The 16,340-nt window shown below is 37.5% G+C and overlaps 1 protein-coding gene across 1 annotated transcript in view; it reads left to right on the forward strand.

The window, feature by feature from the left end:
• SLC5A8 (solute carrier family 5 member 8) overlaps positions 1–16,340 on the forward strand; it is a 70,092-nt gene that overhangs the window by 43,424 nt on the left and 10,328 nt on the right. Inside the window, exons 11-12 of the mRNA XM_027594722.2 lie at positions 10,691–10,777; positions 14,114–14,319. Coding sequence (XP_027450523.1) covers positions 10,691–10,777; positions 14,114–14,319 — 293 coding nt within the window. The remainder of the gene's footprint in view (positions 1–10,690; positions 10,778–14,113; positions 14,320–16,340) is intronic.

Genomic DNA, 16,340 nt, shown 5'->3' on the forward strand with positions numbered 1-16,340 from the left:
CCCTGGGATCATGACCTGAACCAAAGGCAGCCGCTTAACCGACTGAACCACGCAGGCGACCCTCCATGTACTTTTTAATTTCTTCTTTTGCTTCCTAGTTGACCCATTCATTGTTTAGTAGCATGTTATTTAACCTCCATGTATTTGTATTCTTCCAGATTTTTTTCTTGTGGTTGACTTCTGGTTTCATAGCAGTGTGGTCAGAAAAGATGCATGGTATGACTTAGATCTTTTTTAATTTGTTGAGGTTTGTTTTGTAGCTTAATATGTGACCTATTCTGGAGAATGTTCCATATGCACTTGAAAAGAATGTGTATCCTGCTTTTGGCAATGGAATGATTTGAATATATCTGTTAAATCCATCTGTAGTGTGTCATTCAAAGCCATTGTTTACTTGTTGATTTTCTGTTTAGATTATCTGTCCATTGATGTACATGGGGTGTTAACATACCCTAATATTAGTGTATTACTATCAATTAGTGCCTTTATGTTTGTTATGAAATGCTTTATGTATTTGGGCACTTCCATGTTGGATGCATAAATATTTACAATTGTTATATCTTCTTCTTGGATTATCCCTTTTATTATTATATAGTGTCCTTCTTTGTCTCTTTTAAGAACTTTTTTTATTTTTATTTTTAAAGATTTAATTTATTTATTTGAGGGAGGAGGGGCAAAGGGAGAGGAAGAGAATCTCAAGCAGACTCTGTGCTAAGCATGGAGCCTGACGTGGGGCTCAGTCTCACAAACCTGAGATCATGACCTGAGCTGGAATCAAGAGTCAGATGCTTAACCTGCTGAGTCACCCAGGTGTCCTAGAATCTTTTTTTAAAGTCTAGTTTGTCTGATATAAGTATTGCCTCTCCAGCTTTCTTTTGATGTCCAGTTGCATGATAATTGTTTCCCTACCCTCTTATTTGCAATTTGCAGGTGTGTTTAGGTCTAAAATGAGTCTTGTAGGAAGCATATAGATGGGTCTTGTTTTTTTATCTATTATGTCACCTTGCATTTTGATTGGAGCATTTTGTCCATTTACATTCACGGTAATTATTTTTTTTTTAAAGATTTTATTTAATTATTTGAGAGAGAGAGAACACAAGCAGAGAGGAGGGGCAGAAGGCAAGGGAGAAGCAGACCCCCCCCCACTGAACAGGGAGCCCAATGCAGGGCTTGATTCTAGGACCCTGGGATTATGACCTGAGCCAAAGGCAGATGCTTAACCAATTGAGCCATCCAGGTATGCCTCACAGTAATCATTGATGGATATGTACTTATTGCCATTTTATTACTTGCTTTGTGGTTGTTCCTGAAGATTTTCTCTGATCCTTTCTTGTCTTTCTTTCATGGTTTGCTGGTTTTCTTTAGTGATAAATTTGTATTTCTTTCTCTTTATTCTTTGCATATTTATTAGTGGTTTTTGATTTGTGGTTACCATTACGTTCGTATATAACATCTGCATGTAACAGTCTATATTAAGTTGGTGGTGGTTTAAGGTTGAACCTATTCTTTACTCCTCTCCTCCCCACGTTTTAGGTATATGTTGTCATATTTTACATCCTTTATTTTGTGAATTCCTTCACTAATATTTTATAGAAATATTCATTTTTACTGTTTTTGTGTTTCCTACCTTCATACCATTACTTTTAGTCTTTCCTTTCTATTCATAGAGTCCCCTTTAGTATTTCTCACAGGGCTGGTTTAGTGGTCATGAACTCCTTTAGTTTTTGTTTGTCTGAGAAACTCTTTATCCCTACTTCTATTCTAAATGATAGCCTTGCTGGATAGAATATTCTTGACTTCAAATTTTTCCCATTCAGCATTTTGAATATACACATCCTAGTCCTTTCTGACATGGACAGTTTCTGCTGAAAAATCTGCTGATAGCCTTATGGGGTTTCCCTTGTATGTAACTGTTGTCTTTTGTCTTGCCACTTTTAAGATTTTTTTCTTTATATTTTACATTTTAATTACAATATGTCTTGGTGTGGATCTGCTTTTGTTGATTTTGTTGGGGGTTCTCTGTGCCTCTGGGATCTAAATACCTGTTTCCTTCCCCAGATTAGGAAAGTTTTCAGCTGTTATTTCTTCAAATAAATTTTCTACCCTCTCTTCTCTTTTTCTTCTGGGATTCCTATAATACAATATTACTGTTTCATGGAGTCACTGAGTTCTCTAAGTCTATTGTCATTTTTTCATAAGTCTTTTCTCTCTCTTTTGTTCAGCTTGATTACTTTTCATTACTCTGTATTCTAGGTCATTGATTTGTTCCTGTGTTTCTTTAAGCCTACTGTTCATTCCTTCAGCATGTTTCTGATTTTGTTTATTGGGCCCTTTATCTCTGCTATATTATTCTTATCTCCATGTTAATGGTCTCACTGGTGCCCTCCACCCTTTTCTCAAGTCTAGCAAGTATTTTTATGATCATTACTTTAAATTCTCTATCAGACATGTTACTTGTGTCTGTTTCATTTAAATCTCTAGCTGTGGCCTTGTCCTGTTCTTTCATTTGGGACAAATTCCTCTATCCTCTCTTTTGTCTAAGTGTCTCTGCCTGCTTCTCTGTGTTAGAAAAGTCAGCTACATTTCTTCTTGAAGGTAATGGCCTTATGAAGAAGAGGTTCTATAGTGCCCTGCAATGTAATATCACCTGTTCTCCAGGGCCTGGTGCTTCAGAGAGTGTTTCCACTGTGTGCTGCATGCACTCTGCTATTGTGTGCTGGCCACTTTATCCTTCAGGCCAATTGTCTGTGAAGGCTCTCTTTGCCTACTGTGAGCAGTATTTGTTTCCTGACCTGAATGTGGGGAATTTTAACTAGGTGTACTCTGGTCTGCTTATGAAATGATTCCTGTTGCCACAGCTGCCAGAACTGAAGCCCTCCAGAATTCACCATGTCGTGGGCAGGGGTTTGGGCCAGTCTTCCAGGGGAGAGGGCCCACTGTGCTGGGTCTGGGGCAAGCGTGACTGAGATGGGCATTTCCACTGGAGTGGATAGGTCTTGGTGTAAGCAAGTTGTGTAGTTAGTGTCAGCACTGTACTGGTTCCCACAGGTGGCCCTGTGCTTATGCTGAGTGGCAGTGGAGGCCAGTTATCTTTGTTCCTGGAGGGGTCTCTCCATGAATGCTGCCTCTCTGGGACATCCTCCAAGAAGAGCAAATAACCTCCCCACTATGTGCCCCAGGCACTCTTCAGATTGTTGTTTCCATCCTGTATGTCCACAGGCTATTTGCCCTGCTTTCTCTCCAAGAGGAGCCCCAATGCCCCTGGGCTCTCCCGGGCCAAGCCCACTGACCATTAAAACTCCAGGCTTTAAGCCCTGCTGGTTGCAAGAACTCATGAAATTCAGCCCCTCTCACTTTCCAAGCCAATTGCTGTTGGGAATCATCTTCCCTGTGCACTCCCCTGTGTGCTAGTCTGTCTCTTACCCTTGCCTGGGACCACAGCTCTCTCCCTACCACAGTGGCCACAATCTGTTTCTCTCCCAGACTATGTCTCCACCCTTCCTACTTTCTGCCATGTGGCCTCTTCTCTACCTTTAGTTGTGGAGTTTGTTCTGCCAGTCTTCAAGTCAATTTCTGGGGTATGTAGGATAACTTGATAGTTATCTAGTTGTATTCATGGGACAAGGGGAGCCTAGATTCCTCCCACCCTGCCACCATCTCCCTCCTTATCCCAGTATCTAATTTTTTAAGTGATTATAAATGATATTGTACTTTTAATGTTGGTGTCCATGTGTTTGTTAGTATGTAGAAATACAATTGATTTTTGTATATTTGTGTTGTATCCTGAGACCTTCCTGAATTTACTTATTACTTCTTGGGATTTTCTTTCTTTTTTTTTTTTTTTACTTCTTGGGATTTTCTACACAATCATGTCATCTTCAAATAGGGACAGTTTTATTTCTTCCTTTCCAATCTGTTTGTATAGCTTTTATTTCTTTATTGCACTGGCTTCAACTTCCACATCATGTTGAATAAGAGTAGTAAGAATAGATACCCTTTCCTTATTCCCCAGTCTGGATGAGGAAAGCATTTAGTTTTTCACTCTTAGATATAATGTTAGACATAAGATTTTAGTAGATGCCCTTTACAGTTGAGGAAATTCCCTATTTCCCTCTTTTCTATCTTTCTGAGAGTTTTTATTATGGATGAATGTTGAATTTTGTCAAGTGTTTTTCCTTCATTGATTGATATGGTAATATGATAGTCTTCTTTAGTCCGTTGACATGATGAGTTACATTATTGTTTTTCAAATGCTTAACCAGCCTTGAATTCCTGGAATAAACTTCACTTGGTCGTGGTGTGTAGTTATTTTTATATATTTCTGAATTCTATTTGTTAATACTTTGTTAAGGATTTTTACATCATGAGAAATATTGATCTGTAGTTCTTTTTTTGTAATAGTTTTGTCTGGTTTTGGTATCACAATCATTCTAGCTTCATGAAATAAAGTGGGAAGAATTATTCTCTATTTTCTTAAAGAGCTTGTATAAAATTGGTGTTAATGATTTAAATGTTTGGTAGTATACTCTAGTGAAACCATCTGGGCCTGGGTATTCCTTTTTTGGAAGTTTTAAAATTAAAAATTAAATTTCCATAGGTTATAGGGCTATTCAAATTATTTCATATTGAGTGAATTATGATAGTTTGTATTTTCAAGAAATTGGTCCATTTCATCTAAGTTGTAAAATTTGTGTGTGTGGAGTTGTTGATAGTATTCCCTTATTATACATTTGGTGTCTGCAGGGTCCTGTAGTATTATTGCCTGTTTTAGTCCTAATATTGGTAATTTTATCTTTTTTTCTTTCAGTCTTGCTTGAGGTTTGTCAACTTCATTGATATTTTTGAAAAACTATCTTCTCATTTCACTGATATTCTGTATTGTTTTTCTATTCACAATTACTGCCTTTTGTTCTTATCTTTATTGTTTTCTTCTGTTTGCTTTGGGTTCATTTTGCTGTTCTTGACATGAGACCTTAGATTATTGATTTGAGACTTTTCCTCTTTTATAGTGTGTGCACTAATTGCTAAAAATTTCCCTGTCAGCATTAATTTAGCTAAGTCCCACAACTTATCATATTTTGTATTTTTAAGTTTCCTTTGAGATGTCCTTTTGACCCATGAATTATTTAAAAGTATGTTACTTAGCTTCCAAGTGTTTAGAAATTTTCCTGTTATATTTGACAAAGTACAGCATCCTTTCTTGATCAAAACTCTTCAGAGTATAGGGATAGAGGGTACATACCTCAATATCATAAAAGCCATCTATGAAAAACCTACAGCAAATATCATTTTCAATGTGGAAAAACTGAGAGCTTTTCCCCTAAGGTCAGGAACGCGGCAGGGATGTCCACTATCACCACTGCTATTCAACATAGTATTAGAAGTCCTGGCCACAGCAATCAGACAACAAAAAGAAATCAAAGGCATCCAAATCGGCAAAGAGGAAGTCAAACTCTCACTCTTTGCAGATGATATGATACTGTATGTGGAAAACCCAAAAGACTCCACCCCAAAACTGCTAGAACTCATAAGGAATTCAGTAAAGTGGCAGGATATAAAATCAATGCACAGAAATCAGTGGCATTCCTATACACCAACAACAAGACAGAAGAGAGAGAAATCAAGGAGTCGATCCCATTTACAACTGCACCCAAAACCATAAGATACCTAGGAATAAATTTAACCAAAGAGGCAAAGGATCTGTACTCAGAAAACTATAAAATACTCATGAAAGAAATTGAAGAAGACACAAAGAAATGGAAAAACGTTCCATGCTCATGGATTGGAAGAACAAACGTTGTGAAGATGTCAGTGCTACCTAGAGCAATCTACACATTCAATGCAATCCCCATCAAAATACCATCCACTTTTTTTCAAAGAAATGGAACAAATAATCCTAAAATTTCTATGGAAGCAGAAGAGACCCCGAATAGCCAGAGGAATGTTGAAAAAGAAAAGCAAAGCTGGCGGCATCACAATTCCGGACTTCCAGCTCTATTACAAAGCTGTCATCATCAAGACAGTATGGTACTGGCACAAAAACAGACATATAGATCAATGGCACAGAATCGAGAGCCCAGAAATGGACCCTCAACTCTATGGTCAACTCATCTTTGACAAAGCAACAAAGAATGTCCAATGGCAAAAAGACAGTCTCTTCAACAAATGGTGTTGGGAAAATTGGACAGCCACATGCAGAAGAATGAAACTGGACCATTTCCTTACACCACACACAAAAATAGACTCCAAATGGTTGAAAGACCTAAACGTGAGACAGGAGTCCATCAAAATCCTAAAGGAGAACACAGGCAGCAACCTCTTCAACCTCAGCCGCAGCAATTCTTCCTAGAAACATCACCGAAGGCAAGGGAAGCAAGGGCAAAAATGCACTATTGGGATTTCATCAAGATAAAAAGCTTTTGCACAGCAAAAGAAACAGTCCACAAAACCAAAAGACAACCAACAGAATGGGAGAAGATATTTGCAAATGACATATCAGATAAAGGGCTAGTATCCAAAATCTATAAAGAACTTATCAAACTCAACATCCAAAGAACAAATAATCCAATCAAGAAATGGGCAGAAGACATGAACAGACATTTTTCCAAAGACATCCAAATGGCCAACAGACACATGAGAAAGTGCTCAACATCCCTCGGCATCAGGGAAATCCAAATCAAAACCTCAATGAGATACCACCTCACACCAGTCAGAATGGCTAAAATTAACAAGTCAGGAAATGACAGATGTTGGCGGGGATGCGGAGAAAGGGGAACCCTCCTACACTGTTGGTGGGAATGCAAGCTGGTGCAACCACTCTGGGAAACAGTATGGAGGTTCCTCAAACAGTTGAAAATAGAGCTACCATACGATCCAGCAATTGCACTACTGGGTATTTACCCCAAAGATACAAATGTAGGGACCCGAAGGGGTACGTGCACCCCAATGTTTATAGCAGTAATGTCCACAATAGCCAAACTGTGGAAAGAGCCAAGATGCCCATCGACAGATGAATGGATCAAGAAGAGGTGGTATATATACACAATGGAATATTATGCAGCCATCAAAATGAATGAGATCTTGCCATTTGCAACGACGTGGATGGAACTGGAGGGTGTTATGCTGAGTGAAATAAATCAATCAGAGAAAGACATGTATCATATGACCTCACTGATATGAGGAATTCTTAATCTCAGGAAACAAACTGAGGGTTGCTGGAGTGGTGGGGGGCGGGAGGGATGGGGTGGCTGGGTGATAGACATTGGGTAGGGTATGTGCTATGGTGAGCGCTGTGAATTGTGCAAGACTGTTGAATCACAGATCTGTACTTCTGAAACAAACAATGCAACATATGTTAAGAAAAAAGAAAAAGAAGATAGCAGGAGGGGAAGAATGAAGGGGAGTAAGTCGGAGGGGAGACGAACCATGAGAGACAATGGACTCTGAAAAACAAACTGAGGGTCTAGAGGGGAGGAGGGTGGGGGGATGGGTTAGCCTCGTGATAGGTATTAAAGAGGGCACATTCTGCGTGGAGCACTGGGTGTTATACACAAACAATGAATCATGGAACACTACATCAAGAACTAATGATGTATTGTATGGTGATTAACATAACAATAAAAAATTAATAAAAAAAGAAATTTTCCTGTTATTTTTCTACTATTGATTTATAGTTTCATTCCAATGTGGTCAAAGAGCACACTCTGTATGATTTTAATTCTTTAAATCTGTTGAGGTCTATGTTACAGCTCAGGATATGGCATTTTGGTACATGTTCCATGGGCACTTAAAAAGAATGTGTATTCTTAGGTGTTAAGTGTAGTGTTCTATAAGTATCAATTAGATCCTGTTCATTGATGGTGTCACTGAGTTCTATATCTTCTGATTTTCTGTTTAGTTGTTTTCATCAATTGGTAAGAGTGGAGTGGTGAATTCTCAACTATAATTGTGTATTTGTCCTTTTTCCTTTTAGTTCTATTAGTTTTTGTTTCATGTATTTTGAAGTTCTCATTTGGTGCATATATATTTAAGATTTCTATGTTTTGGTGAACTAATTCTTTTGTCATTATATAATGTTTCTCTCTAATAACTTTATTTATCTAAAGTCTAACTTATCTGATATTAATGTAGTTACTCCTATTTTCCTTTGACTAATGGTTGCATGATGCAGCTTTTTTCATCCTTCTACTTTGAACTTGCCTAATCATTATATTTTAAATGAGTTTTTTGCAATCAGTATATGATTGGGCCATGTTTTTAAATATACCCTGCCAATTTCTGTCTTTTTATTGATGTATTAGACATCTTCTACACTTACTATAATTATGGGTATGTTAGGGTGTAAGTCTGCCATTTTTTGTTTTATGTTCTTTCTATTTTCTCCCCCCCACCTTTCTATAGGATACATGAACATTTTTTAGAATCCATTTTTATTTATCTGTATTGTTTTGAGGTTGCCTCTTAGAATAGCATTTTCAATTGTTGCTTTAGGTATTACATTATATAAACATAACATAATCTACTTGTTTTGTCATTTCACAAGTTTGAGTACAGTATAGAACGCTTACCTCCCTTTATGTCTGTTTACCTAGTTTCTAATACAGTTGTCAAATATTTACTCTACATACATTTTGAATTACATTAAGCAGTGTTATCATTTTTGTTTCAACAATCAAATATAACTTAGAAAACTCAAGAGGAGAAGGAAAGCCTATTATATTTAGCCATATCTTCGCTTATTGTATTCTTCCTTCCTTCCTGATGTTCCAGGTTTCCTTCTTTTTATCATTTCTGTTCTGTTTAGAAACTTTCTTTAGCCATTCTTTTAGGATAGGTCTGCTGGCAAAAAAAATTCTCTTCGTTTCCCTTCATCTGAGAATGTATCGATTTCCCCTTTATTCCTAAAAATATTTTTGCCGGGTATAGGATTCTGAGTCAGCAGTTCTTTTTATCCAGCTCTTGAAAAGTATGTGTCACTTTCTTCTGGCCTCCATTATTTTTGATGAAAATTTTACTGCCACTCTAATTATTTTCCCATGCAGGCAAGGTATCATATTTCTCTGACTACTTTTACAATTTTTTCTTTGTTCTTAGTTTTAAGAAATTTATTTCAATGTGTCTTGGCATGCACTTCTTTGGGTTTGTCCTATTTGGCATTTGCTCAGCTTTTGAATCTGTAGGTTTATATTTCTCGTAAAATTTGGGAAATTCATACATTATTTCTTTGAGTATTTTTTAGCCTCATCCTTTCTTTTCTCCTCTAGGACTCTGATGACATGAATGTTAGATTTTTTGTTATACTTGCACAGATCCTGGAAACTACTTTCATTTTTTTAAAGTCAATATTCTCTCTGTTGTTCAGATTGGGTAATTTCTATTGGCCTATCTTCCAGTTCACTAATTCTTTCCTCTTTCTCCTCCATTCTGTTGTTGGGCCCATCTACTGAGATTTTTATTTCAGTTAGTATTTTTCAGTTCTAAAAATTTCCATTTGGTTCTTTATATCTGCTATATTTTTGCTGAGACCTCCTATTTTTTTCTAAGACCTATTTTTTCATTTATTTCAAGCATGTCTTAATTGCTGAAGCAGTTTTGTCATGGCTATCTGGGATCCCTGGACCTCCCCATGATCCAGAAAGTTGAAAGTCAATGCTGAGAAAAGCAGGTCCTCCAAACTCCTGCTTTAGACCTAAGGCTTGGGTCCATTCTGGTTTGTTTGCTTGTGGCATACCATTGTTAAAATAGTTTGATCTCATCCTGATTATATGAATGAATGAATGATGTCCAGAAGCTCCAAGCTTATCTAGCACATCTAAGCCAATTCAATAAAATTCCTCTGAATATGCTTTTCTCCATAGTCTGCATTATTGCTTATAACTATTATTGTGATTGAGTCCCCTTTTTTTCATATATCAACTCTGGCCTGAGTATATACAGTGAGGTGTTCTAGTAGTGTCACCATAACTCCAAGCCAGTTCTTCCTTGTTTCATTTCTAACCAAAGTATTATTTCCTGAGATAGGCCTTTTTTGGGATATAGTCTTTGTGCCTCCAAAACTGGCTCACAGGTCACACCATCACAGCCTGCTTCATGGGCCATGTGACTTATTTCACGTTTTGCAGTGAAGTCTGTCTTCCTTCCTATTGGGCTTTGGTTCAAGAGAAGTTATGAAATGACTCCCTAGGATTACATTCTAAACCCATATCCTCCTCAAACACTAGTTATTTGTCATCTCTATCCACAGTCCTTTCCCTAGTCCACAAGGTAGGCTTCTAATTTTTTTAACCTAGGACTGCCATCTATATTCTATAAAATTTTTCTTGACTTGATATTTTTTCTTTGATTTAGTTATTCTGTTATCAATACCCTTTACTCTGTAGACAAACCAATGTGTCCTCTAATCCTTCTTTTATGGTTCTATCCACTCTTAAAAATTATCCATTGGCTTATTGGGAACTCACATCTCTTGGAATTTTCAGCTTTTGCATTTCTCTATGAACAGATGAATAGTTGAGGCTGAGAAGCAGAAGCATTCAAGTTCTGATTATCTATTTGCCAATTACAAGGCTGCCATGATTTTCAGGAAGAGATTGATTACTTCAAATCCTCATTCTCATGAAATTACTTTCAAACACTTTAACTTGGTATTTGAGATTGCTAGTTGCTGACTTTATTTATTTATTTTTTTTAGGCAGCACTCAGCATATTTGGCATGGTTGGTGGACCACTTCTGGGCTTGTTTGCTTTGGGCATTTTGGTTCCCTTTGCCAACTCAATTGTAAGTATAAAGAGTGAGTATGTGTAAAGCTTACTTTCCCAACTATAGTAGCAGCTCTATAATTTTTTCTCATTTGGAAAGATATAGTTCCTTTAATATCTGTCATTAGTGACTTGATGACTTAAATTACTCATATTGACTTTGCTGGGGTATAAAATAAAGTGCTATGCACTGGGACTTTGCATATATGAAACTAAATGGAAACTGCCAAAATAATATATATTATAAGTATTATATAGCTAAATCATAATATTATAATATAATTATATAACTAACTATATAATATAGACTGTATAACATAACTAAAAGATATATATTATGAAACAATATATATTATATTGTACACTATATATAATATATATTACAAATAGTATATAATATAACTAAAGGAGCAACATTTTTTGTGCATTTATCTTTTTGCCCTTCTTGAAAATCACTAGGATTTCTAGAAACATTTTTTTAAATTTAAAATAAATTAATTGAGGGTGCCTGGGTAGCTCAGTCGTTAAGCATCTGCCTTCGGCTCAGGTCATGATCCCAGGGTCCTGGGATTGAGTCCCACATCGGGCTCCCTGCTCAGCGGGAAGCCTCCTTCTCCCTCTCCCACTCCCCTTGCTTGTGTTCCTGCTCTCACTGTCTCTCTCTGTCAAATAAGTAAATAAAATCTTTAAGAAATAAAATAAAATAAATTAATTGACACATAGTATATTATTAGCTTCAGAGGTCACTAAACTCTACCTCTAAAAATCACTAGGATTTAAAGAAAGGAGATCAACATGCTCAGATGTGAAAAGATTTAAGGGAAAAAGAGCTGAGGATACCTGTGAATAGCCAGAGGACAGCAAAGAGAAGCAATAAGATAAGCGTTTCACCACCTTGACCAGAGAGTTTATATTCCTGATATTTAAAGCTGTAGTTCCAATATCATGGTTCTGGCCCCAAAGGGGTGATCATAATTGGGAATAGTATCCAGAATGAGGTAATATCTCTCTTCTACGCAGACATTTCTGTGCTTTGAAGTACTAAATTTTGTTTGGAATAAATTAAATTGAAATTATTTCTCTGAAAGCCAGGAGAAACTCCACTGGGTCAGTCCTGCTGTAAGCTGAAGTTCAGGAAAAACTGATAATGTATATATGGTTTTTCATGCAGACATTGAATAAAAGCAGAACCATGACTTTGCATTTAGAATTCCATTTTCTTCATGAAGCATTAGGGATTGGTAAGGCAGCTACTAATAAGGGCTATTACCATTATTATTAATGATAATTCTTAAGGAAAATAATTCTTAACAGATGGTAGCTACACTTGTGGTAAGCATCGCATAACGTATAGAGATATTGAATCACTGTGTTGTGTCCTGAAACTAATGTAACATTGTGTATCAACTGTACTCAAATAAAAATTTTTAAAAAAAAATTATCCTCGGGGGCCTGGGTGGCTCAGTTGATTAAGCATCTGCTTTCGGCTCAGGTCATGATCCCAGGGTCCTGGGATCGAGCCCCATGTTGGGCTCCCTGCTCAGCAAGAAGCCTGCTTCTCCCTCTCCCTCTGCCTCTGCCTGCCGCATCCCTGCTTGTGCTCTCTCTCTCTGTCAAATAAATAAAATATTTAAAATAATAATTATTATTCTCAAAAAAATAATTGTCAATGAAGTATCATATGAAAAGCCAGTTTGGTAGAAATTAATCAAAATGAAAGAATAGTTTGTATCTACCTTGGAATGTTGAAGCTTTGATTAGACTCTTTGCATTATGAAATGCACAGTGGTTTGTTGAGTGTCTGAAATATCAAGAAAGACTGACTTGGTTTTTGACATTTACTACCACCGTGGGTTGCCTTCAGAAAAGCTGTAGCAGACTAGGTCCCACATAACCTTTTCTCAGGAGAAGTATGATATTATTACTCCTGTCATAGGAGGTACCTCTTTTTACAATACCCACATTTTTCATTAGCAGAATATCTACTCTTGCTTTGGAATGGATTTCCTGCCTTCCTCTCTCCCTCCATCTTTCTCTCCCTTCCTCTCCTTCTCTTCCTTTGCTTTTCACCCTCCCTCATTTTCTCCCTCCTTCCCCCCTTCTTCTCATTCATTCATTGAGTATTTATGAGCTAAGCACTGTCCTGGGAATAGAGAACACTGAATATTTCTGCCCTCATGGGCTTTATAATTTTGTGGATTTTTGATCAAGCCATATACAATGCTGAGAATAAGCAAGTCTGGCCTGTCAACAGCTGGCCACACTACTATTCCACCTCATGTTATTGAAAAATATTTAGTGCATGCCTGCTATATGTCCAGCACTGTAGTAAGTGCTGGGGTACCAAAACCAAAAATATCTAATTCTGCTTTCAAGGTTCACAGCTTAATGAAAGAGCTCAGAGTTTTGTCCCCAACACAAATCATCTGATCTTGTCATCAGCCTTCATCTTACAACACACCATTCTTTTTTCCTGCCCTGTGATTTTGCTTATGTTTTTCCCCTTACTTCAAATATTCTCCCCTGTCTTCTCTATGGTGAGCCCAAGGCAAAAGCTGCTTTGTCTGGTCAGTATTCTTAAAATAAGGGGGAAATTTTCACCACAGAAGAAGAGGCCTACCAGCTTGAGGTTTGCTTTTGGCCCACTCGTTTGGAACTAGGGCTTAAATCATTCAAGGTCTGGCAGAACACTTGGACTGCTGGTGAAAAGCAGAAACGGGGAACCCAAGTTTTCCAAAGATTGAGAAACCAGATGTCTTCAGAGGGGACATCTCTTCTTGTCTTTAGAAATACTTGGTGTGGTTGTATGCACCATTGCAGTCATTTGTGAACACTGCTTCCTCTTTCCCCCCTAATTACCCTGAAGCACAATTACAATCATGCATGTTGTTAAGTATGGAAATGAACTCTGTGTCTGCTTTCCCCTTCATAGTCTGTTGTTCATTTGGCATACCATTTGTTCACAGATTAAGCAAAAATAGAGGGGACAGTTGGCCTGGGGTCAACCATGTGATTGTTGTAATTCTTTGGGTGTGAAGAGAGGAGGAGGCTAGAACAGAGTGCTAGCCATGGAAACAGAGTAGAAGGGATGGAATTATGAGACTGACAGAAAGAAAAATGAGCAGGGTGAGATAGGGATATGAAAAGGGAATGGAGTTACCGAGTCCCCAGGGCTCTGGGCTGAGGGACCAGTGGCCCATGCCACCCTTAACAAGAAGCAAGGATCTTGGGAGAGAGAATGCTTTTAGGAGAGAAGATGGTAAATCTGGCTTGGACCATGCTGAGCTTAATCTTCTGATGTTAATTTCTATTTCAAAGAAAACTCTAAGCATTTAAAAGCATTCTTGTTTTACAGGGAGCACTTGTTGGTCTGATGGCTGGATTTGCTGTTTCTTTGTGGGTCGGAATTGGAGCTCAACTTTATCCTCCACTGCCTGAAAGAACTATGCCACTAAGCCTTGAAACCTATGGCTGTAACAGCACATACAATGTGACAAATTGGGTGACAACCACAGAAATGCCATTTTCTACTAGTGCTTTTCCAGTACACAATGTGGGAAGGTATTGAATTAAGCTTTATGATGTCATATTTTAAAGAAATGGATATGACAGGTAGAGAACCCCAGTTGCTTTTTGTCTTGCCTGCAGTGCTGTGATTTTCCCTAATTCTGAAATGGGTAGAGCCCTTGTGGCTTCTGGCTACAGTATTTTGTTTGGAAACAACAAAAATTCCTATATGTTCTTAATTTTGGTAGAAACCTCTGCCTCACAGATCTGGAGAAGACTTGAATAATAACAAAAAAATTCTATTATGGGTAAATGCTACCAAATATCAGCTCTAGTTGAATGAAAAATCATCTTTGTGAACTAAAAATGTTTTAAAATGAAAAGCAAAATTATAAAAGAAACGTTGCTTATATAGGCTTTGAAGTATAGCCTTTAAAGTCTAAAAGCTACAATCATCTAAATATGTTAGATCATTCCTATTTGTTTAGATTTAATAATTCCTGATCTTTAGAGCACTGGCAATGGGTTGCAGCTGTGATCAACTCACTTGCTAGAGTTTTCTGTATGCAGTATATTTTGGGCTCTGGATCCTTATTTCATCTGATTTAATGAAATGATGTAGATCTATGGGTAGGTGAGTGTTCTATAATATAGTGGATATAGGGCAAGACTTTCTTTAGTGGACAATTAAATGTCCAGCCTTAAAGCATAAATTCCTTGGAGATATTCAAGGAATACAAAGATGAGGTTGCTGCCCCCAAATTATTGCCCCCATTTCCAGCTTTCCTAGAAGGAAACCATTAAAGACTCATTCCCTTTGGGTCAAGACATGATGGCTGCCTTTTAAACTGGACGCACTCCTGAGAGAAGGAATGTGACTTATTATTAGTGATTCATGTTCCAAACAAAACTCCACTATGAGAATGCTTGCCAATGGAAGTTCAATGCTGGTAAATGCTGTATGAGTAGAAAGAAAAGGTAGTTCCAGAGCCTGAGGCATATTTGGGGGAGGTTTGACTAGGTGAGGTGCCATGGGGTGAGGGGCAGGGAAATGCCAGAAGCAGTTTGGACAAGCATGAACACACTAATGTTTGTGGGGGGAGGGTAGTTGTTTGAGTCAGAAAGGGAGAAAAAAAATAATAAAAGGGTACATGGGAGGATGTTCAGGATATACTTCTTGTTTCACAATTTTGCTCAGCATTTGTCCTGATTGTATAATAACTCTTTATTTAAGAGTCTGAAGCAAAATAGTTATTTTGATTCTGAAACAAATAAATTAGCTGAAGTTTAGTATGTGCCTGGTACCATAATAATTTTATATGTTAGCTTATTTGTAAAATAACAGGTAATAAACAAGAACTTCTAAGAATGAACTATATACTCAGCTCTGGGCTGGCCATTTATGTAGTATCCCAAGAAAGTCTTCCCCTCTTATTCACTGTGGTTCCTGCCTTCCGGAAATTTATAGTCTATATGGAGAGAGTTTGCTAATATACACAAAACAATTAATTCAGTAAGCACAGTAAGTATAAAACTAGCACATGGTAAATAGTAATAAATACTTGATAAATATCTGTTAAAAGAATGAATATAAACAAAGTTGGAGTGATTAGCATCAAGACTTTAGAGAGGTAGTACTACTTGAAGGATACAGAGGTTGGCTAGAAGGAGAGGTTCTGGAAAGTCACAAAACGACAAGGGAAGTTGGACAAGAAAATAAACACTTAAACAATACTCTGTGGTAGGTGGTATTCATAGGCGATCAAGAGAGCCAGAGGGATGAGTAGACTAACTCTTCCTGATGGCGCCAAGGAAACCTTAGGGGAGGATTACGTGAGCTGGAATTAATCAGGTGAACAGGGTTGGGCAGAAGGGACAGAAAGAAGTGTATATTGCACAATGGAGAAACAGTATATGCAAAGGCATGAAGGTCTGAAGCCACATGGTATCTTAGGAAATCATACATAGTTCAGTGTCCCTAGAGTACAAAGGAAGTAAACTAAACAGCTGAAGATGAAACAAAATACCCTCTGGTTGCCTAGATACCATGTTTCCATTACCTAGATTTAGTTTTT

Source organism: Zalophus californianus, chromosome 9 (assembly GCF_009762305.2).
Source record: "Zalophus californianus isolate mZalCal1 chromosome 9, mZalCal1.pri.v2, whole genome shotgun sequence".
In the NCBI taxonomy this organism is placed as follows: Eukaryota; Metazoa; Chordata; class Mammalia; order Carnivora; family Otariidae; genus Zalophus; species Zalophus californianus.